The sequence below is a fragment of the Arthroderma uncinatum genome (assembly GCF_011692745.1).
Source record: "Arthroderma uncinatum strain CBS 119779 chromosome Unknown scaffold1, whole genome shotgun sequence".
Classification (NCBI taxonomy): Eukaryota; Fungi; Ascomycota; class Eurotiomycetes; order Onygenales; family Arthrodermataceae; genus Arthroderma; species Arthroderma uncinatum.
In genome coordinates, this window is record NW_022983863.1 from 1,743,272 (window position 1) to 1,764,181 (window position 20,910).

Below are 20,910 nucleotides of genomic sequence, written 5' to 3' on the forward strand. Positions count from 1 at the left end.
AAACCCTGAAACTCAGTTCGAAGGCTATTCAAACTCCACGCAAAATAAATAAAGTATACAGCCATCAAAGCCAAAGGAGGCGGAAATTAACAGGAATGGAAGGTATGGGAACAATAAAGACTTAGCTTATCAAGTTCAACTCGCCTCGCTCGACTACTAATCGGATAACCTCCTTATTCAAACCTCCCCAATGTTTCTTACCTCTCAAGAACCAATATAACATGGCGGATAGCGTAGTAAATGCGAAAATTGGCAAGGAGTAGTTCATATTTTGTGGGGTAACCGGAAGTAGTGAGGGGAAAGGCAACCAAATCGTTACATATGCCGTGTAAATCATGGCGAATATGTTGACGGCAAGACCGTAGTTTCCCATGTTCCATTCTCCGAGCTCTAGGGGACGATCTCGAGAGAACCGAGCAAACACCATACAGCCTATGGCAATAAAATAGGAACTGAACAATCCGATAGATGAAAGAGCAATAAATGCACCGAAGGCGGTAGTGCTGGCTATGTTGAGGCAGGCTAGTATCATGACAATACCAATAGATAGCCAGACTGCACGAACGGGAACACAGTGCCTTTGGTCAATCTAGCGAGGGTAAGATTAATGATAAAGATACACGGTTGCCCAGAATGAATACTTACCACTGAAAACCAGGTTGGAAGACCTCCATCACGCGACCATGCCCAAGTGAGACGCGATGTTGATGCAATACTAGCGAGATTGACGGCGAGTGAAATGATGAGCAGTCCACATACCATGGCAGTTGCCGCCGTCACGGATCCAGTAGCCTGTCGACAAACTTCAATTATAGGGAAGCTCGACTTTAGAGCCTCGTCTATAGGACCCATAGTAAAAAGGATAGTAATGACTATTGCGTACGCAAGTACCCCATTTGTCGCAACGGTCCAAACCATTGATCTGGGTACTGCATGCTTTGCACGACGGACTTCCTCGCTCATGTGAACAGCTCCGTCGAATCCTTAACTATACGTTAGTCTAAATCTTTCGATAAGTGTTAGGGGGTTAACTTACCTACGAACCCCCAAGTGGGCGTGAGTAAACCTAAGTTCCATGAAATGAATTCATTGTTCCATCCCGACGATGAGGTGTGGTCCCAAAACACCCATCCAGGGGTATGACGGGGGGCCATCGAGACTAGGACAACAACAAAGACGATAAACAGGACTACGTGGAGGATACCAGCCAGTAGCTCAACCCACGGGATCAACCAGAAGGTGTACATGTTCATGAGCCCTTCGGCTATCAACATAGCAAAAATTATAAGTGTAAGGTGCCACCTTTCGGGTTCATAACTGGGATAGTTCACGACAACCAGGCCCTGAATCATATTTGCCGTAGTGTTGGCAACACCGGCTAAAAGAGACACCCACGCAAACCAGGTAATCCAGCCTAGGGGTTAGAAGCTGATCAGCATCGCTTTGATATATGTCAAAGAATATGAGCTTCAGCGTTGATGAGGCATACCTTGCATCCAGGTAATAAATTTCTTATGCCTTTGGGGGGCGAGGTAATGAGTCCAGTGGTATTGGGCACCAGCAATCGGCTGCATAGAAGCCATCTCCGCCATCGAGGCAGATTGGGCCAACCCACCGGCAACGACGACAATAATCCCCCAAGCAAGAGCCCGAGGTCCGCCATTGGTAAAGACTGCGGCCAAGTTTCTGCAGAAAAGCAATCATAGTAATGGGTCAGTTATGCAGATAACCATGCATGGAATATAGGATATTGAGCAACAGTGTAAGATTTGGAGGCATACAAGCCCATTGACTCCCAGCTAGACATGAATGTCAGGGAGAAGAAGAAAATCTGGGTGAAGTTGAATAGTTGCTAGCGGGCCACTGCATTAGCTAAAAAAGTAATAATCCAATGAAGTAGAGGGTATATAGTTGCCCTCCTCTATAAAAGGGAAGCGAGGAGCAAAATACCTTGACCTTCGACTGGTCAGCGGAGGCTTGGTCGCCAGCAGCAGCTGGAGCTCTCGGCTCTGCCATCGTTTTCTTTCTCATATATTTCTCTGAGTCGTCTCCATACGGCCCAAGAGGATAGCCCACCTTGCCGTCTAAGGAGGTGAGACTACTCCCGTCCATCCTCAGACATAGAACTATCAACGGCGTGTTAGAACGGTTTCTTTAAGGCCGAATAAGCGGCCGAGATAAGGGATATCGGTGCTGAAGATAGGTACTAGCTCCCCCCCCGGAATATCTAATGCAGCAGAAGAAGCAGAAGGCTAGAGTGAGAGCTGAAAAGGAGAAAGAAAAGGGAGAAAAACGGAGAGAAATGGAGAAAGGGGGCAGACTTTTGACCTAGCGTTGTGTGATCCATCTTCTTCACAGCACAAGAATATCACCAAGTTAGGATGTTTAACATGGAAAGATTCATTGTCTCGCAAATCGACTGGTAACATCTCCTCCCGCACGGCGAGACGCGCCTTGCATAATTATTTGCTTTTCCCACTGGTATTTTCCCCGACCTCAGGGCCCTGGTCTATATGAGAATGAATAGTCGTACAATCCTGGCTCCCCCCATCGCCTCTGTTCGACACCACAGACTTCTTGCCTCCTGTTCGAGCTCAGGGGCAACAAGTCGGAATGAATATCAGGGTCCAAGAGAAACTCGAGCTCTAAACTTGTTGGAAACGCCATGCCAAGGGCAACTGGTCCAGTCTGCGACTTTGCTTCAATGTTGGCTTGCGAAGTGGGCATATCAGATGGATCGCCATCCAACTCCAAGCTGGAGATGCTACACACGCCCGCGCCGACGCATCCAGCAGGAGGAGGATGCTCGCGGAGTGGCGCCGTTGAAAGCTTCTAGCGTGTGATGCTGTGTAGCTCTTTGCATCGTCTGCGCAGCAGCAACAGGCGGCATCGCCCAAGAGGAAAAAGGAAACAAAGAAAAAGCAGAGGAGAGAAGTGCTCGACATGACTGCCCGTTTTTGGAATCACCTTCCACAGGATAAATCCACAAATGACCAGTCGATATGCTGTATCCCTACCTTTCCTAGTCGCTGCTAAAATATCGGCAGCGCGGCTCAGGCACAATGCAACTCTATGATTGCTGGAATGTATGATCTGATCGACGTAACCGAGGATCTACGCCGCTTGGTTATCTCTATTTTATGTGCTTCAATGAAAGCGACCCGACGCTGCGGTATAATGGCTCATTCGCTATTGGGGGGATGCTCTCATAGGGATATATATCCAGCTTTATATCACCGCTATAGGGCATCTAGAGCTGTATGAAAAGCCAGCAGCTCTGTTCCTTCGCACCATATACGGGGTATATGAGATTTTGTTTCGGTTCCTGGATCGTGATGTCCAAACGAACCATAGACCCGCTTTATCAGCCTTTTATACAGCCTACACCCGAGAACCATAGCCCGTGGGTCATCGTATCAACCTGTCTATTCATGATAATCACCTTCTCCGTGGTCACTACAACACTCATAGCGCGGTTCAGGGTTCTTAGGACGCTTGCATTGAGCGACTGGCTGCTGTTGTTTGCTGCTGTACGGGGCCCCTCGCCACTGACTGGATTTCTTCCTCTTTGAATTTAGTTACGCTCCCATGCTTCTTTGCTGTTCTTTTTCTAACATGCTTACGGGCATAGTGTTTATCGACAGCGGAGGGAATATGCATAAACTTTGCATGTTTGCGCGGGCTGGGGCGGAGTCCCAGTGCCGTGAGGGATATGCCGATTAGAGACTTTGAAATTGTGAGAAATTATACATGCTTCTCTTCCATTTTCACTGTTTCGCATCCATCGGCATCAGCTAACCATGTTTCGATGTTCAAATAGCTTATATACACCAGTCAGATACTTGCTATTGCGTCCTTAGCATGTTCAAAGGCCTCGATAACTCTACTTCTTATTTCAATTAAGCCCTTGAAAAACATCCTGTTGATGTGCCGCATTCTCCTCGGAGTTCTAAGCATTTGGGGAATGGCTGGAGTCATTTCCCTTTCGCTGCAATGCGGGTTCCCTCGACCATGGAGTTCGGGCGAGAAATGCTGGCTCGATCAGTATGCCTTGCATGCGGGCCTTAATGTAGGAAGCATTGTGACAGATCTGGCCCTCGTTATTCTGCCATTTATCTTTGTGTCTCAGGTCCAAATTCCGCGGATTAAACGACTGGCAATTGCTGCCCTTTTCGGTATGAGAACAATGTAAGTGGACTGAACATGAGGGGGTGCTTCCCGCCAATTCTCGGTATATCATGGAATGTGGAGAAATAGTTTATCGGGCTGACACTGTTGGACTACACATAGTGTGCCTTCCATTACCGTTGTGATGACCGTTACATCGAAATCCTACTTTAATTCCCCAGCACAAGAGAGGCCGTGGTTAGCTGTTATGCCAACAATCTGGATGCAAGCTATTCTTTGCATATCAATTGTGGCTACCTGCATTCCAAATCTAAAACGGCTACTCGCTATTCTCCGAACTGGGTTGATGGCAGGTACTGTTACTCAGTTCTATGAGCTGTCGGTGTCTGGAGGAGAGAGTAAAGCCGTGGTGGCGGGATCTCAACCGCGTTCCGGAAAAACGTCTTATTCGAAAGAGAACTACGGAGTTGGCACACCGCGGCCTTCGACGTCCGGGGCCAGCGAGCCTGGGACACCCACCATGTCTTCGTGTACAAGACAGTTCCGAGCTACACACCATCTACACCCTGGTGCGGCCTTTAGGATATACAACGTGGGGAAAACGGAACATTACGATAACGGGAACATTGCCGAGTCCAAGGTAGCCGGTTGCAGGAGCCCGATGTCCAAATTACAGGAGCTTCTTTGGGAACGGAGTGAGCAGCCAGACAGTATCACTCCCGGAAAAATGACAGAACGCAGTTCAAGTTTTGACACCTTGACAAGGGGGTGAAAATGCCACACATGTGTTCAGGAGCATATCAGCTACGGAGCAGAATTCGTGACGACCATGTCTCTATTGCACAACCGGATTCTTCGGAGGTATCAACCCAACAAAACAAAGCATCGGTGCACAGAAGCCTACCATCGCAGGCTCACCGACGATTGGAGGCAAAACGTCTCATTATAAACCCAACTCGGTGTTTAGACCGGCCGGCCGGTTGGATTCAAGGTCTTCTGGTCAGTTTCAGGGTCACATAAGGGTTTGATTTTTCTATTTGTCGATGTCAGTACTACATCTAATTCCTTGTGTACATAGTGAAGAAAGAGCACGGGACTCTTATTTTCTCAGGCGCCTTCATTCCATATCTCCGCCATATAGAAGGAGTATTACCGCCAATGGTATCTGGAGCTTCACCCGGCTAGTGCAACCTCCCCCCTAAGCGGTGCAACGCTTTGAACGTTAGATTTGTTCAATATATCACTTTCTGTTATTCAGTCTATCACATTTCAATTTGGATTTCAATCTTGTCCTATTTATCTGTCAGGTACGCGTGTGATTGAAGAACCTGGTGGACAATATATTTGCCTTAAGACGACGCGTGGCGTGAATGCTATCCCCGAGCACTGATATACACGAGGCCTGTTAATTGCTTTTCGCCGTTCCGGTAGAAACAAAACAGTTTGACTGGTCAACAAGTTACACAAAAGCTGCGCTGATATATTAATGTTAGTTACCGATGCAGGGCTGAAGAACTACGGTTAAGAATAGCCGAAACCAGTCACCTGTAGAGGCAATAAATACTGTAATCGTTGAGCCTTTGTTGAGTTAGAATATGAAAAACGGTGTAGTATAAAATAACTCCATTGCTCCTCTCCTTGTTTACTTCCTTTATCATAAGTATAAGACCCACACTCCTTGGGAACGAGAGACACAAAGAAGCCAACTTCTTAAAGATGAAACATGTGAGAATGACCCAGTTATAAACATGCAAAATAAAAATCATTTATTAAAAAACATACTCGTCATATTTTTCCGTTTCCTTCGATGATAACACGAACCTTTATTTTCATTTATGTGTTGGTATGATGCGCAGAGGTGATGTAACGATAATCGGAATCAAAGTGGGTGAGAAATGAAGAAGCCAAAATATCCCTGTCGCAACTAGGTACTCTTTTCAGCTTCCTTCTTTCTTTCCTTCTCTTCTTCCAACTTTTTCCTTTTCTCCTCAGCGGCAAGCTGATCAGGCCTCCTCACAGCAATGGCTTTGGGTTTATAATCGCTGAAATTGCTCTTCAAGATATTCTCCACCAGCCAACAGCCGACATAATCAATGATCATGGTCAATGTAAGTCTGACTCTGAATCCGGCCTCGAATGGGACCAGCCTGAGCTTATTGTTGAGTTCTGGGATGAATTCAGTCGCGCAAGACAGGGCTACACCAGAAGTTAACACAAGGCCCCAGTACATAGCACGGTTCTCGCGGATGGACTCTCTAAATGGCCGGCCCTGATAGTTGATGGAAAATGTAGAGATCTGCTGGATAAGCTGTAGCAGATAGACGGCGCTGTTAAGAAGAGATGGCTCAAACTCGCGTTCTAGATCAATCTTATCCTTGCGTCTGAATTGTTTGGGTTAGAATCGTCGAATATATTATAGCTTTAGGAGGGACTATGGTGGAACACTTACGGTACAATAGAGTAGACATATTGCGAGATATAGATCAGGGTAGCAATATGAATCGCGAACTGGCCCAGGATAGAACCCATGATGTAGATATTGAAAATGTTTGGCTGTGGTCGCTCCTTTGATAGCCCATCAACGGCCTAATGTACTGTAAGCGGGGTTGCCATGCATGTAGCGGGGAAGGAGAGGGTGAGAGAAGAAGGGGGGGAGGGTATCTGTGGATCTTACCTTCGCACGAGAGATGGAGAAGAAACACACGCTCATCAACATTCCACTGATGGTGACCTGTCCATCCCCGAATTTGATGCCGTCAAGATAGATCACACTCAAACTATAGGCACTGATCAAGCAATTCAAGGCGAGAATCTTGTACATCTGGATGGTAGCAACCAGAGTGCAGCGCCCTTGTCGAATGATGTTCGGGATAGCAATGACGTTGGCAAGTTTACTTGTGAAAGGTGCGGCAACAGAGGCATCACCAAGTTTCAAAGTCGGGGGCTCGTCTTCATCCATTCCTTCCATCATTGATGCGCTTAATCTGTCGGCCAGTGAAGATGCTGCGAGGGTTGCTTGCTTTTGTTTGCGTTCCTGGGGGGTCAGATTACTGTCATCTGCTTGTTGCAATGCTTGAGCACCGGGGGAAACGACGGTTGGCACACCATTTTCTTCTGGCGGCGGCATTCCTGCGGCGATCTTCTTTTGTGCTTCGCGCAGCATGGCCGCCTCGTAGTGGGGGTTATTTGGCCCAGGAGGGTACATATGGGCGATATGAATAGGGATAGGAGGTGCGGGTTGATTAAACCTTTGCATCAGTGAAACCTGTTTCTCATAAATTTCCTTCATCTTTGTATTTCTGAAGTGCTCAGAAATCTTGTTGAGATCTTCCTGAGTGCCATTGAGTAGGGCCACACCAATATGGGCCTGCTTAAGGGCTCCGACGTCATTGGTTCCGTCACCACACATTAGGGTCGTGTATCCAGCTTCGTTCATAGCAAGTAAAATTTCCTCTTTTTGTTTTGGGGAAACTCGAGAATACACCCAAGTATATCGGATCAAATCACGAAGGCCTGGTTGGTCTCTGAATTTCCCTAATGCGTATCCAGTAACACAGAGGTCTTTCTCGGCAAGGATGGCAGGATCAATTGGCTTGGTAGGGTCAACTTCAACGCTGAATTTATCATCAACGCTTCGCCATACAACCTTCGTGCCACTGGTGTCATGTTCAGGGGCGTCAAGGATGAGAACCTCTCTATCGACAATTTCCACTTTCTTTGCTACATGGACGGCGGTCAGAGGGTTGTCTCCAGTAATCATGACAACTCGGTGACTACTTTCATTAAGCATCTGCACAGCCTTGATTGCATCTCCTTTCAACGGGCATTGAAGGACAAGGAAGCCAGCAAAGTGCAAGTCCGCCTCAACGTCTTCACGTTTCAAGTTGTTGATACGACCTTGTCCAAGCTCAGCGTCTGAGAGGAATTTGTAAGCCAGGGCGAGAACTCTAGCACCGTTGCGCGTAAAATGTTTGAATGTTTCCTCGTAGTATGGAGGGGTGGATACAAGCATAGTGCTGATGGTTTCTGGTGCTCCCTTCACGCCGACAAATGTAGCCTTCGACCGTTTGGATGACTGCTTTTCGAACGCGTTCACGATTGCTACTGTACTTTGACGTTTTAATGCAGACGAGAATTGGAAGCGGCGTTTAATGTGAACCGATTCAAGGAACCTGTCGCCTGACCGTCCCGCTGATCCTGCTTTGCTAGCCAAAGTGTCGTTCTGGCCAAGTGTCCATCCGAGTGAAGTTAAGGTTGCCTTCTCCATTGGGTCGCCAACAATTTCTCCTTCGTCGAGTTTAACCAATGCATGTGCAGTAGCAAGAACGAGAGTGGTATTATCCTGAACGTCTGTAACTCGCGTGACGGTAGTATGTGCACCGTACTTGTCTGCTGGGGCCCCTGTCTGGCCAAGGGTTAGACCCGCAATTCCCTCAACGACAAGATCCTCCCCTGTCAAAGTTCCGGTCTTGTCAAAGCAAGCAATATCAACTCGTCCCGCGTATGGAATTCTGAAAGGTTCGGTACAGAAAATAGCATATCTGCTGAGGGCTGCTAAACTGGTGTTTACTGCAAGACTCAGTTCCATGGGAAGTTCGGGGGGTACGACGCTGGTTATGATCAAAACACAATCAAGGAGTAGCTTTGATCGCTTTCGGTCCTGAGCAACACCTTCTACCCAAACATACCAAGAGGCAGCAATGGCAAAGATCAAGAGGAACAGGATGAACATGAATGCTTCGACGTTGTTTGCAGAGACGGGCTCGGTGGAATAAATCATTGTGCGAACCAAACTTCCTTGGCTGGTTTCGAAGCCAGTGCGAATGACGATTCCGAGGGCACCGTTATCAGGGGGAGTGGGAGCTCCATTCAATGGTTTGTAGCTACTGTCTGATCCAGCTTGCGAGTTTGGGTGTGTGATCTGCAACACCTTGGTACCGCCGTAGAGGAATGAGTTCTTATCAAGGCCCTCAGGCTCAATCTTCTCCTCTGCTGGTCGTAGTTGGATAGAATCTTTCAGTAGAGGAGTACTCTCTCCAGAAAGCATGGCTTCGTTGACGATGGCGCTACCCCATACCAGTAGTATATCGCATGGAACCCCGCTGTCATCTTTTGTCCGGTTCACTGAGACTAGATCGCCTGGAAGAAGCTTCTCGCTGCTGACTTCCACCCATTGGTTGTCTCGGAAGACCCACACGTCATACGGTTTGATGCTCATGCCTCGGAATTCTGTTAGGGTTCGCTGTCTTTGCCATACCACAGTACTTTCGAAAATTACCAGCATAACTAAGGTAAATAGTGAATAGTACCAGTACTCATCCAGAAGCCAAAGACCGACACAGAATATCTGGAAAACGAAAAACGGGGCAACAGCGTGTTCCTTGAAGAGTTCCACGAATGTAGGCACTGGAATGTCGAAGGTGTTATCTCCATAATGATGTTGGACTTCGTTGACTTGCGCGGTTGAGGTGAGGCCGCGGGATCCTTGGAATGATCGGAGAGTTGGCTTTGGCTCAGTATCAAGGACATACCGCAGGGGGGCAAAACACCCCTGCTCCGGATCGTATAGGAAGCGTCTCTTTTGAAATAGGAATGAGATATTCTCGACTCCTCCGGTTTGGTCCTTTATCAGCTTGCAAATTTCTGCTGATCCGGCGTTTGCCGCTGGAATGACTTTGATGAGCTGTGCCTCCGCAACTGATTTAGCAGCGACAGTGGTAAAGAGCGCGTCGATGTTAATGTTCCATTTTGTCATTAACCATAATAGCGCCTGCGAGGTAGCAATCAATCCGGTCCACAGGGCAGCCCACTCGGGGGCCTGGAGATATGTCTCATATCGTTCAGGGGAAAGGTAGAATGCAAGGAAAACAGGCCATAGTATCGTGAAGGGCCAGACGTAAACGCGGAACTGAACGGGTAAGGGATTCCGAAGGGCCGCAGATTGGATCTGCGGGTTATCTATGAGTTTCGACCTGCAAGATTGACTGTTGGTTAGCGCTCTGCTATGCCATCATCGGCCAATCTGTAGAGAGACTCACATGGAGACGGGTTCGAGCTGACATGTGTGTGTCGTTGTGGAACCAGTATATTACATTAAAATATCTATTAACGTCCAGGAAGTAGAAGGTAAAAAGAGAAGTCAGAACAGGCTAACTATATCCACATCAAGAGCGAGGACGCCGTGTGCAGAGCTCATGGAAGGGGGTGAGGCCAAAAAAATGCTCCTTTAAACATCGACGAGGACGACTTTGGCCTTTCGTGGCTTCATCTACGATTACATAATGATAATGATTACATAATGAGGCTGGTGCGTTAAAATAAGGTTAGACTGTCGGGCTGGTGGAAGCCAATCAAAAGCCGGGGAACTGCTTATCTCATCAAACTCACTTAAGTGGGTTCATAATCCTGATTACATAAGTCGAAACCATGGGGGCAAGTGGCTTGGCCGCAGGAGAGAACGAGAGAGAGGATGCATCCAAGGGCTTGCTTGCTGTCAAGCCGTTGATACAGCCGCAGCAGCATGCGTAAGGGCGAGCTGTTGCCCCCCAGAGCCCTCCGCAGACCATGCCTAACAGATCTATAGGCGGAGGCAGAGTGTTAGGCAGTGGACGGTCGCTAAATCCTGTTCCGCCAAAGCCACCGCCCAAGGGCTGTTCCTCGAATGCTATATCCCCGTCTGCCAGCAGCGTCTCCCTAGCCTCACAGGCGTCAAACTCGCAGGTCTCGTCAGACACGCAAGATTTATCCTCAAGGATATTTCTCAAAAATGGAGATTCGTCTATAGCTAAAACCACCCGCAGCGTCGGGACGCTGGTTTGCCCCATTTGCAATGAAGGAATGGTGAGATGCCCTGCGTACCTTTATACTTTGGGTAGACTAGATGCTAATGATTTTATAGGTAACGCTCTTGCAGCTGAACAGGTAATAACTCACAATTTACATATCCTTCTATACGAATAGCCGTCATGCTTACAATCCTCCCTAAAGACACCTAGACGATGTGCACCGGAATCTCGAGGATGAACAGCAAGTGGAGGTGAAGGACTGGTTTCAGACGCAGGTCGACAAGGCTAAACGATTTCAACCTCTCGCCGTGCTAAATCAGAAGCTTAAGGGCCTAGAGGTTTTTGAATCCAACTACAATACACAACCTCTACCGCCATCAGCCCGACCTACCGCCGAAAGCTCCGTTTCGGAATCTCCCAAGCCAATCGATGCTGATGATTTGATAACAAAATCTCACTGGCAACAGCGGTCGGGCCATGACGTTTGCTTAGAGCCTATGTGTGAGAAACGGCTCACGGTGACCAATGGATGCATCAACTGCCGAAAATGTGGCCGTCTGTTTTGCGAGGATCACACAATGTACCAGATGAAGTTGTCAAGGTCTGCACAACATGAACCGGTCCGTGGATTTTGGTGCAGGGTCTGTGAAACCTGCTACAAATCGAGGGAGGGTTATATCGATTTTACCGGTATGGATATGTGTTATCCTGTTGCTACATAGATCTTCTCTTGGACTAATGTTCGACCAGGGGCGGAACGTGATCACTCAGAGACATTCAAAGCTCTTCGGAAACCTACAGTCGACAAGGCATTCCTTGAAATTTCGAGGTTAGAAAAGAGACTAACACGCCTCACACAACTTCTTGCCGGGCTACCTGCTGAGCAGGTACAGTCTAAAAGATGGTCTATCGGTTGGCAGAACGATCAAAAGAAAATGCTTGAGCAATCTGTCGTTAGTTGGCAAGATGACGCGGAGGTTTCAAACTGTCCGTTTTGTCAGCAAGAGTTCTCTGCGTATATCTTTCGAAGACACCATTGCAGAACGTGTGGGAGGGTTGTATGTGGCGACCCAACAACTGAATGCTCCTCTCTAATAAGCCTCGACGTGACCAAATGTATGCTCAACCTATCCAGGCCTACTCCTACTTATATTTTTTGCTAACCGTCAAAGCCAATCCTCAATTGTCAGAAAAACCGACCCCAGATAAAGTTAACCTCGATGTGCGGCTATGTAAGGACTGCAAATCCACAATATTTAGCAAAAGAGACTTCGTGGAAGATACCTCAAAAGAACCACCAGACGTTCGCGCCTACAAGAACCTTGTACAATTCGAGCGAGGCATTCGCTTATTATTGCCTCGATTCCATAAAATTTTAGCAGCTCTACAGTTCGTCCCGTCCGCTTGAGAATTTCATCGTAACTGTTTTCTAACCATATTATTAGAGACCCCGAAAATCCCCCGGAACCAGCCCAACTTACCGAGGCGTCCAAAGTCCGCAAACGACTCATGGATTCCTTCGCCCAATACGATGTAGCCGCAAGGCGTATTCGCGACCACCCGACGCAATCCCCAACACAGACCAAGCTCCAACAAGCAATATATCGCCAAGCCACAGGCTTTCTTCACCTCCACATGCTCCCGCTCAAAACGCTCCCTAAAATCCTAAAACATGCCACCCCCCATGGGAGACATTTCAATAGTTTCGATTCGTCATCTTCAGATGGCAGACGCATTAACGGAGGAGCCGGCTCCGCTCAGCCTCGTTCCCTGGCCGCCATCAAGTATGGCAACCCCGAACAAGGGGGCAGCAGTACTAGCTTGGCTAGTAACAATAGTAGTGCAATCTCGGCTCTTGAAGCCGAAGAGAAAGAACTGCGTGATCGGCTAATTGTCCTCGAGGAACAGCGGTTCTTCGTCTCAGAAATGATTGCCGATGCTAATAAGCGGCGCAAATTCGACGAGGCTAGCAGTCTTGCTCAAAATGTTGCGGATTTGAATAAAGAAATTGATCACGTCAACGGCATGATCAGCCAGTTAGATTTTGAGGGCCTTTTTACCGGCGATGCAAGTTAATAATGGTTGCATATTTTACGATCTCCTTGCCCTTTGTTTCCCTTCAGTGCGACTGCCACGAATCTTGTATTCACTCTTCTTCCTTGGAGCGTTCCTCATTTCAAGGTCGGTGCTAGGCGTTTTTTTTTTTTTTGACTCAGAATTATTCATGACCCTGATGATCCAAATCTTTTACATACAAGTTACCAGCGATGTTTCTATCTTATCTCTACATGTCTACACATTACTGTCTGCTTTGTCTATTAGTTAGAGCTTTATGGCCTGGGATCAAGAGCCGCCATAAGATGTTTCCATTCTCCATACCCTAGGGCCTAGTTAGTTTTCGTATCGTTCACCGTTAATCGACATCGAAATCTGCTGCTCTCGATTACAAATCAGATGTTCAATAATACAAAGTATGCAGATAGATTTGGGGTTGGATGACATTGAAACAACCGGAAAGCGAATATATTAAGGATCCATCTCACTCTATACCGCCTTCTACAGTACATATCTGTGTAAGAAAGGATGAAAACATAACAGTAGGTGACATGATGGGATATATATAAAAAATCATTCTGGACTCATATGTGATGCGTAAACTAAGTTATTCAAAAGCAAAGGTGTGTTGATGTGGCGAGACAAGTCGTCTTTACTGAGTATTTCCGTTCACCTCTCCGTTGGCTTGACCTTCTCCGTTGGATGGCTCGGCAGAAATACCTTGCCTCTCCATTAAAGTAGTAACCAGGGCAGTCAGCTGCGCAACTTGCTGCTTCAACTCTCTCACCTCCAAGACGCACTGATCGACCTCGACGTTTGGTCTAGACTTAGTGACGGCCTGATCCCAGTCCTTGGTGTCAGGATTATCTCCAACTTTCTTGAAATCAAACTCTGCGGATTCAGCAGCGTCTTCCCACTCTTCCTGGGTGTCATCGTCTTGTTCGCCTAGGCGACGGTTGAGTCTGATGCGTTGGGCGCTGGTCGATTCAAGCAAGGCGGTGACTAGAAGGAGAGGAGAGTATATGATACCCATCACGTAGTTGTTGAGTCGATCGTAGCGGGCAGAATCCATCCACCATTCGAAAGGAATGATGAGAAAGAATATTTCGACCAGGTTTAAGGCTAGTGGATCGGTTAGTCAATGCCTCAGTGAATAATGGGCATTGAAAGGGGTTCCGTAATAGAGGCACTTACGCGCAATGAAGACGTTCTCGTCTGGGGCTCGGACATATTGAAGGGTACGATGTGCGAAGAGGCCCATATACTCATTGATTGCGTTACCGGTGATATCTTCATATGCGCTGTTGTAAAGAGCAATGAGGATGTTGAGCAACACTGTCGTTGGTGGTTAATACGGTAACTATCCATAGACATCTAGGAGAAGAGAGATACGCACCAACCATGACTACGAAAGTGAATAGATAATAAAGCAGGATACCGAATGGCGGTGCGAAATTCTGGAACTCGTCGAATGATGGGTTCTGCAAGACGGTGTTGGCCATTCCCTGGAGGAGCATCATGGAAGTCATGGTATTATCAGGGTCGGCCTGGTCCATACCGACGAAGCCCTGCAAGAAACCAATGATGACAACAGCCAAGAGGGCGAAGAAGATCAAACTCTCCTTCATCATGACCTTCAGGACCACGAGCATTGCACCGAAGAAACGATATGTGTCAAGATACAAGAGGAGTCTGCCCCAGAACATCGGTGCTGAAAAGGCGAGGAAGTTGTAGCTAAGCTGGTTAAAGTAGTTACGTTGGTCGTTGTCAATGTCCCTTGAATGGGTAAGGGCCACAATTCGGAGGATGAACGAGGCCAGCAGGAGGGCATAAAGGGTTGAGTTGAAGGCATTCCAGAATCCAAAGTAGAACCGACCGACTTTCCAGAACTTGGTGATTTCGTCGAGGATGAAACCCAGGGTCATGCCATACAGGATACATTCGACCACATCAAGGTCACCCGTTGGGTTAACGGTGTTGATCACGATGGTGAAGAGGACGAGATAGAGGAGAGAAAAGAACACCTGGACGGCATTCTGGTAGACCGGTGCTCTGAGTCTGTCGGGATTGAAATGGGACCAGTACGAAGTATTGTTCCTCTCCCTATACTCGATAAAGTTGGTAGGATCTTGGTCGTCCTGACACAGCCAACCTTGCCAGAGGTATTTGATGCACTTCTGGTATCCCGCAGATCCAATCACGGACAAGGCGTGTAGATCGACAGCACGTTCGATGACGTTTGCAGGGGAAGTGGCTTCTCCATCTCGCAAAATGGAGTAGCGCTTCAAGAGTACCTCCAGCATGAGATAGTCCTGGTCTTCCTCAGATTCGATTCTATGGACATCGTCAGCAGCCAATCCTTATACAATCAAAGCATGATAACATACATGCGCTTCGCAAGGATCTCGCATGCAACCGCACGTAGCTGATGGAGGTCGGAATCCCAAAGCTCGATTAGAGCCTGAATCTTGAACCATCGTACACAAACGAGCAGACAGTAGACCACACAGGCACGGTACTCCTCCCCGCCCGCCTCTCTGGCGGTCTGAATGACCTCCTTTGTGATAACCGTGCTGTTGGCCTTTGTGATCAAGGATTCCTCGAGCTCGCAGCAGACGACTTGCTCGACCTGGTACTTTAGCCGGAGAGCTACCTTGGTAACCTCCTTGGCCGGCAGAGCGGGCGTAATAGCCTGATCGCGAGTATGCGGAAGCACTACAACATGACAGAGCAGTTAGCAATTGTAGACCAGGGCTCAATTGGCCATTCCGGAGGATGATTTAGCTGGGACAGACGTACGGCGTCGGGTTTCCTGCAGATAGTGGTGACGCGCCCGGCTGGGCTCGTCATTAAACAACCTTCCCCATTGAACCATCTTGAGCTGCCAACTGAACTAGAACCTGCACTCGAAAGAATGGTTGGAGGTGACGAGGTTCGAGGTTGGAGGTTGGACTCCGCGGGCAAGCTTAAATACAGCTCTGGGATGATCGTGAGGGGGCCTTGGGAGTTTTAGCCCGGTCAGAACTTGCGCCAACGCCAAAACATCGCCACCGAACTCTACAATATGCGACTTTCGCGCGGAGACGGCTTACTCTTGTCTCGCTGGATGCTTGCTAGGACGGACACGATTGGCGTGGGAGTGACTACGATCCCTGCCGGTCGCCAGCCAAGACGGTTTGCCTCCATGATCTCAAACTCATTCACTCATCTCGGGCTTCATGTTATATTCATGCATTTGCGCTCGTTTAGTGTTCATGCTCCGTGACGATAATCAAATTGCGCATCAAGCCTGCCCAAGTCGTTGCTTTTTTTATCCCGAGGTCCATATTCTAAAAAGCGGCATGAAGGAAGAAGGGAGAGGAAGGTAGGTATCCCGCAGAAAGGAAAAAGACGACAAATTGGGGAATGCCAGATAGAAAAAAGAAACAAGGGGAAGAAAAAGAAAAAGGCGCAGGCGAACGTTCGATTAACCCCCGTGGCCGTAATTTTATTCGACAACACCCTCGTCACTCTCGCTGAAGCTCTCGTCACCGCTGACTTCCTGGTTCTCACGCTCCCTCTTCTCCATAAGAGCTTGCAGGTCTGCATCATCCTGTTCTGTAACAGCCTTGGGCGCCATCTGGACGACACATGAACCTCCGCCGGCCTTTATATTCTCCTGGACTTTCACGATGGCCTCTTCCAACAGCTTGACTCCCTGAGTTTTATCTAGGCAGTGGTTTGTCAGGACGTATAGCGGGGGTGCCACGAGCTTGACTTTGACCTGCGAACTGACGGACTCGGCGGCGCGTAGGGCGTCCTTGACAGCATCGATGCCGTCATATCCAAAGCAGGTAACTTCGATATCGGCACGGACCTTGGTAGGTGGTGGGGTAAGCCTCTTGTTGATATGCGAGATAAGTTCATCCTTGACAACGGCGCTGGGAAATGTGACGTCGTCCCATACAGCGGGGTTCCTATATATATTCATTGTTAGAGCACGCAAAGATTCACCGTGGAGGCAGCCTTACGTGATGGAGAGCTTGAAGGCATCGTTGGCGTGTCCATATTTCTTATTCAGTGGCCATCCGATTTGCTGGTAGAGTTCTTCGATGGGAGTCTTTGTCTTCTCGGCAACGTGACGCATAATTGAGTGAACGGATTTGCTCTTGTTATATCGCTCCTCGCACTTTCCGACATCCTCGGGCGATACTCGACGCTTTGAAAGATCAATGTAACCTGAAAGTGAGAAACAAGACAAGTGTCAGCACAAACTGGAGGCCAATCTCGAAATATATCCGTCCGGGTGCACACCTTTCTCCTTGTCCACTCGCAAAACGACGACGACCTCGTTACGTCCGACTCTGATAAGCTTCTGTATACTCCTAATTCGTCGTCTGGACAGCTCGGATAGTAGAATCATGCCGTCGATGTTGTCGTATTCGAGCAATTTGACATATGCACCCATCTCCGCAATCTAATCCCCAATGATAAGCCGTTAGCCTTCCTCCCCGCTCTGCCAGCTTGCATCCGTGGAATTATAATATTTACCTGCTTGACGGTGACCATGACAAAGCTATCAATCTCCGGAAACTTCTCCTCGTAGAAGCGACAGTTGGTGAGCGACATGGTGGCGGGCGGGGCGCTGGTGCGCAAGTCTGACTGATGCGTGACAGGGAAACGGTATGCGGGCTCGAGGTTCGCTCACGTCGGCGGCTTGGGTGGCTGCGGGAGTGGGAAGGCCCTTTGGTGAGAGATTGCGTATGTCTGCGAGAGCAAGGAGTGGCCGAGTTGACGCTCACTTGTTCGGTCGTTTCTGTGCAGATATTCCATCCTTGCAATCGCAAAACATTTTCCGCTTGTTTGGCGGATAGTGGGACAGTCACGTGTAGATATTAGATAAGCAACCAGTTGGGCAGTTTCGGGCGTGGAAGCATTAAACATTCTTTCTTATATTCTTATATATAAATCTAGCTATATCTTTATATAGCTCTTAGCTATATACCGTCTGGCTGTATACCTGGGGAGACATGACGCTGGAGCAGCATAAAATGACATACCCATAGTACTCGTAGTGTACTACTTACATCAAACATCGTCTCATTGTAACTGGATATTACCCGTACAAGTCTATCTAACCGCTCTAACCTCCCTCCGTACTCTGTATATTCCAAGAATAGTACTATATCTTATATCTTATATCTTTTTATATCTTAGATATCTTAATGCGGCATCAGACGTCGCCGCTTTAAACAGTCACGTGTAGATTACATAATATCTTACTCAGCAACATATCCGACCGCCACCAATGAGAATTCAAGGAAATTCAACGCCATCCTCTGCCTGCTCTGGACCAACTGGACCAACTGGACTTCATCCCGGCGAGACTGTGGAGTTGGTGATAGCTTTGACTGGTATATAAGAACGGCCTGCTCCTCGCCCCCGTCGGGATTCCCTGCAACCCGTCGCTGGACAGATGCGTATATGCGAGGATGTCTGTTCGCCTGATAGTCTCTGCGGCATGCTAACCTGGACGGCAGCCTAGCTAAACTCCCATCTGCGCATTTACATTAATTTACCATAAGTTTTCTAGCCTGTGGAGGGCTGGGGATAGCTTCAACAGACCGCCACCATGGACAATTCTTCCGAGAGCAATGGCGTCAATGCCAACTCTAGGCTCCTTGAGTCGAATCCTGCCAGTGACACCCGCAATCGTGCTCATGGCACATTCACACCGGCATCTATACAGAGCTATGGTGAAAGCAGCCACCTCTCTGACAGCGGATACCACCATAGTAGAGATGGCATCTCTTCGGCGCCGGGTGTTGGGAAATCTGCAACGAAGCAGCTGGCCGACGCCCACGGTGTAAAGAACCAAAGAGCCATGTACGTTATACCTCACCAAAGAAAGGGGAAAAAGGATAAAAATATGAGTATCACAGCAATGGTGTTGTGAAACTGTCATGGCTAACCTCCTATATCATCGTTTTTTTCCAGGTATCTCGCATACTATGTACCGTTCTTCACTTGGATAACACAGTACAAGTGGTCGTACCTTCGCGGTGACTTCATCTCAGCCTTGACCGTTTCGTCAATCTATATCCCCATGTGTCTGTCACTGGCATCTAACGTTGCTCATCTACCTGCCATTAACGGGCTATACTCATTCATCTTCCATCCATTTATATACTCTATCCTCGGCAGTAGCTCAATGTTAATCGTGGGACCCGAGGCCGCTGGATCCCTCCTGGTAGGAACCGTCGTTAGAAACACAGTCGATGACGGGAAGGGTATCGACGACGATGCCCGCGGCAACTCTGCAATTGCTGGAATTGTCGTGGGGATGGCTGGAGCAATGACTCTTATAGGGGGAATCACGCGTTTAGGTTTCGTTGATAACATCCTCAGTCGCCCGTTTCTCAGGGGCTTCATCAGTGCCATTGGTTTCATGATCATGGTAGATCAATTTGTTCCCGAGATGGGGTTGTCTGAACGAGCCAAAGACGTCATGTTGGGTACCCACGGCAGCTCTGCGGAGAAGCTGATGTTCTTGTTCCGCAATGTACAATATAGTCATGTTCTTACCTGTGCTGTCTCATTCAGTACGTTTGCAATCATCATGGTCTTCAGGTTCGTAACTCCCGGCTAAGGCATGGCCCATTATAATACTGACTTGTCCTTAGGGTACTGAAGAAACACATGGAACCGCGGTATCCGGGTGTAGTCTTCATCCCAGACCAGTTCCTCGTCGTCGTGCTGTCCGCAGTCTTGACCTGGCATCTAGAGTGGGATAAAAAGGGCCTCGCCATTCTCGGCAATGTCAAAGGCCCCAGCAATCTATTCAAGTTCGAGTGGCCTTTCCAGGCAGACCGAATAGAACATATACGCAGCGCCATGAGCACCTCCTTCATCATCTCTCTCCTAGGCTTCTTTGAATCCTCGGTCGCCGCAAAGGGTATTAGGTCTGCAACCAAAGGCGGAATCGAAGGCATGACATATAGTCCAAATCGTGAACTCGTTGCCCTAGGGGTTGCAAACATGGTTGGCGGATGTTTCATGGGTCTTCCCGCATTCGGTGGTTATGGCCGCAGCAAGCTTAGTGCTGCAACCGGCTCCAAGACCCCGATGAGTGGAATATTCGTAGCCTTGATCACTCTCACATGCGTCATATGGCTGCTCCCATATTTCTATTACCTCCCCGTATGTAAAAACCATACTCCCCTCCCTTTTCTGATAGCCGATGCTAACTTTCCTCTTGAAGATGGCGGTGCTCTCGGCATTGATCTCAGTGGTTTCATACACGCTGATAGAAGAATGCCCCGAGGACATCCGTTTCTTCATCCGAATTCGCGGCTGGTCAGAGCTCACCCTAATGCTCCTGATCTTTTTCTCCACGGTCTTCTACTCCCTCTACCTCGGCATAGCGCTTGGAATGGGCCTTTCTCTCCTTCAAATCATCCGCCACGCAACCAAACCACGCATCCAAATTCTTGGAAAGGTGCACGGAACCCGCGACCGATTCGAGAACGCTGAAATCCATCCCGAGCGTGTCGAGTTCATCGCCGGCTCGCTAATCGTGAAGATTCCTGAACCACTCACCTTCGCTAACACAGGCGATCTAAAGAACAGATTGCGTCGGTTGGAGTTCTATGGCACAAATGCCGCCCATCCCGCCTTACCACGCGTTCGGTCTCCAGAGCACAATAAGAACATCATCTTCGACATCCACGGGGTAACTAGCATAGACGGTTCGGGCGTTCAGGTGCTGAGTGAAATCATCGAAGAATACGTCTCGCATGGCGTGCGTGTGTTTTTCTGCCGCATTCCCCTCCCCGAAAGTGAAGTATTCAGGATGATGGAGAGGAGTGGCATTATTGAGACGTGTGGCGGCATAACACACTTTGTGCCCACAGTTGATAGCGCCCTCCAGTTGACGGAGATGGAATATCTAGATCATGAGTGA

The 20,910-nt window shown here is 48.3% G+C and overlaps 6 protein-coding genes across 6 annotated transcripts; 2 read left to right on the plus strand and 4 right to left on the minus strand.

Moving 5' to 3' along the window:
* Nucleotides 1–121: 121 nt before the first annotated feature.
* On the minus strand, nucleotides 122–2,112 carry GIQ15_00538 (choline transport protein; the record flags this gene model as incomplete). Its single annotated transcript, XM_033547955.1, has 6 exons — nucleotides 122–589; nucleotides 646–983; nucleotides 1,037–1,414; nucleotides 1,490–1,686; nucleotides 1,782–1,831; nucleotides 1,951–2,112. 6 exons carry the CDS (start codon nucleotides 2,110–2,112, stop codon nucleotides 122–124), a joined length of 1,593 nt encoding a protein of 530 aa, XP_033408906.1.
* A 3,940-nt stretch (nucleotides 2,113–6,052) lies between these two features.
* Nucleotides 6,053–10,190, minus strand: GIQ15_00539 (cation-transporting ATPase 4; the record flags this gene model as incomplete). Its single annotated transcript, XM_033547956.1, has 4 exons — nucleotides 6,053–6,509; nucleotides 6,578–6,714; nucleotides 6,803–10,075; nucleotides 10,167–10,190. The coding sequence occupies 4 exons, from the start codon at nucleotides 10,188–10,190 to the stop codon at nucleotides 6,053–6,055; spliced, it is 3,891 nt and encodes a 1,296-aa protein (XP_033408907.1).
* Nucleotides 10,191–10,554: 364 nt separating this feature from the next.
* GIQ15_00540 (vacuolar segregation protein) lies at nucleotides 10,555–12,989 on the plus strand (the record flags this gene model as incomplete). The annotated part of the gene is made up of 7 exons (XM_033547957.1): nucleotides 10,555–10,652; nucleotides 10,712–10,853; nucleotides 11,027–11,049; nucleotides 11,116–11,603; nucleotides 11,664–11,742; nucleotides 11,807–11,971; nucleotides 12,359–12,989. The coding sequence occupies 7 exons, from the start codon at nucleotides 10,555–10,557 to the stop codon at nucleotides 12,987–12,989; spliced, it is 1,626 nt and encodes a 541-aa protein (XP_033408908.1).
* Nucleotides 12,990–13,620: 631 nt separating this feature from the next.
* On the minus strand, nucleotides 13,621–15,843 carry GIQ15_00541 (potassium ion channel Yvc1; the record flags this gene model as incomplete). The annotated part of the gene is made up of 5 exons (XM_033547958.1): nucleotides 13,621–14,090; nucleotides 14,163–14,303; nucleotides 14,365–15,302; nucleotides 15,356–15,683; nucleotides 15,768–15,843. The coding sequence occupies 5 exons, from the start codon at nucleotides 15,841–15,843 to the stop codon at nucleotides 13,621–13,623; spliced, it is 1,953 nt and encodes a 650-aa protein (XP_033408909.1).
* A 612-nt stretch (nucleotides 15,844–16,455) lies between these two features.
* On the minus strand, nucleotides 16,456–17,576 carry GIQ15_00542 (eukaryotic translation initiation factor 2 subunit alpha; the record flags this gene model as incomplete). The annotated part of the gene is made up of 4 exons (XM_033547959.1): nucleotides 16,456–16,924; nucleotides 16,979–17,186; nucleotides 17,262–17,424; nucleotides 17,499–17,576. The coding sequence occupies 4 exons, from the start codon at nucleotides 17,574–17,576 to the stop codon at nucleotides 16,456–16,458; spliced, it is 918 nt and encodes a 305-aa protein (XP_033408910.1).
* A 1,003-nt stretch (nucleotides 17,577–18,579) lies between these two features.
* GIQ15_00543 (Lpz3p) lies at nucleotides 18,580–20,910 on the plus strand (the record flags this gene model as incomplete). Its single annotated transcript, XM_033547960.1, has 4 exons — nucleotides 18,580–18,833; nucleotides 18,945–19,577; nucleotides 19,631–20,147; nucleotides 20,209–20,910. 4 exons carry the CDS (start codon nucleotides 18,580–18,582, stop codon nucleotides 20,908–20,910), a joined length of 2,106 nt encoding a protein of 701 aa, XP_033408911.1.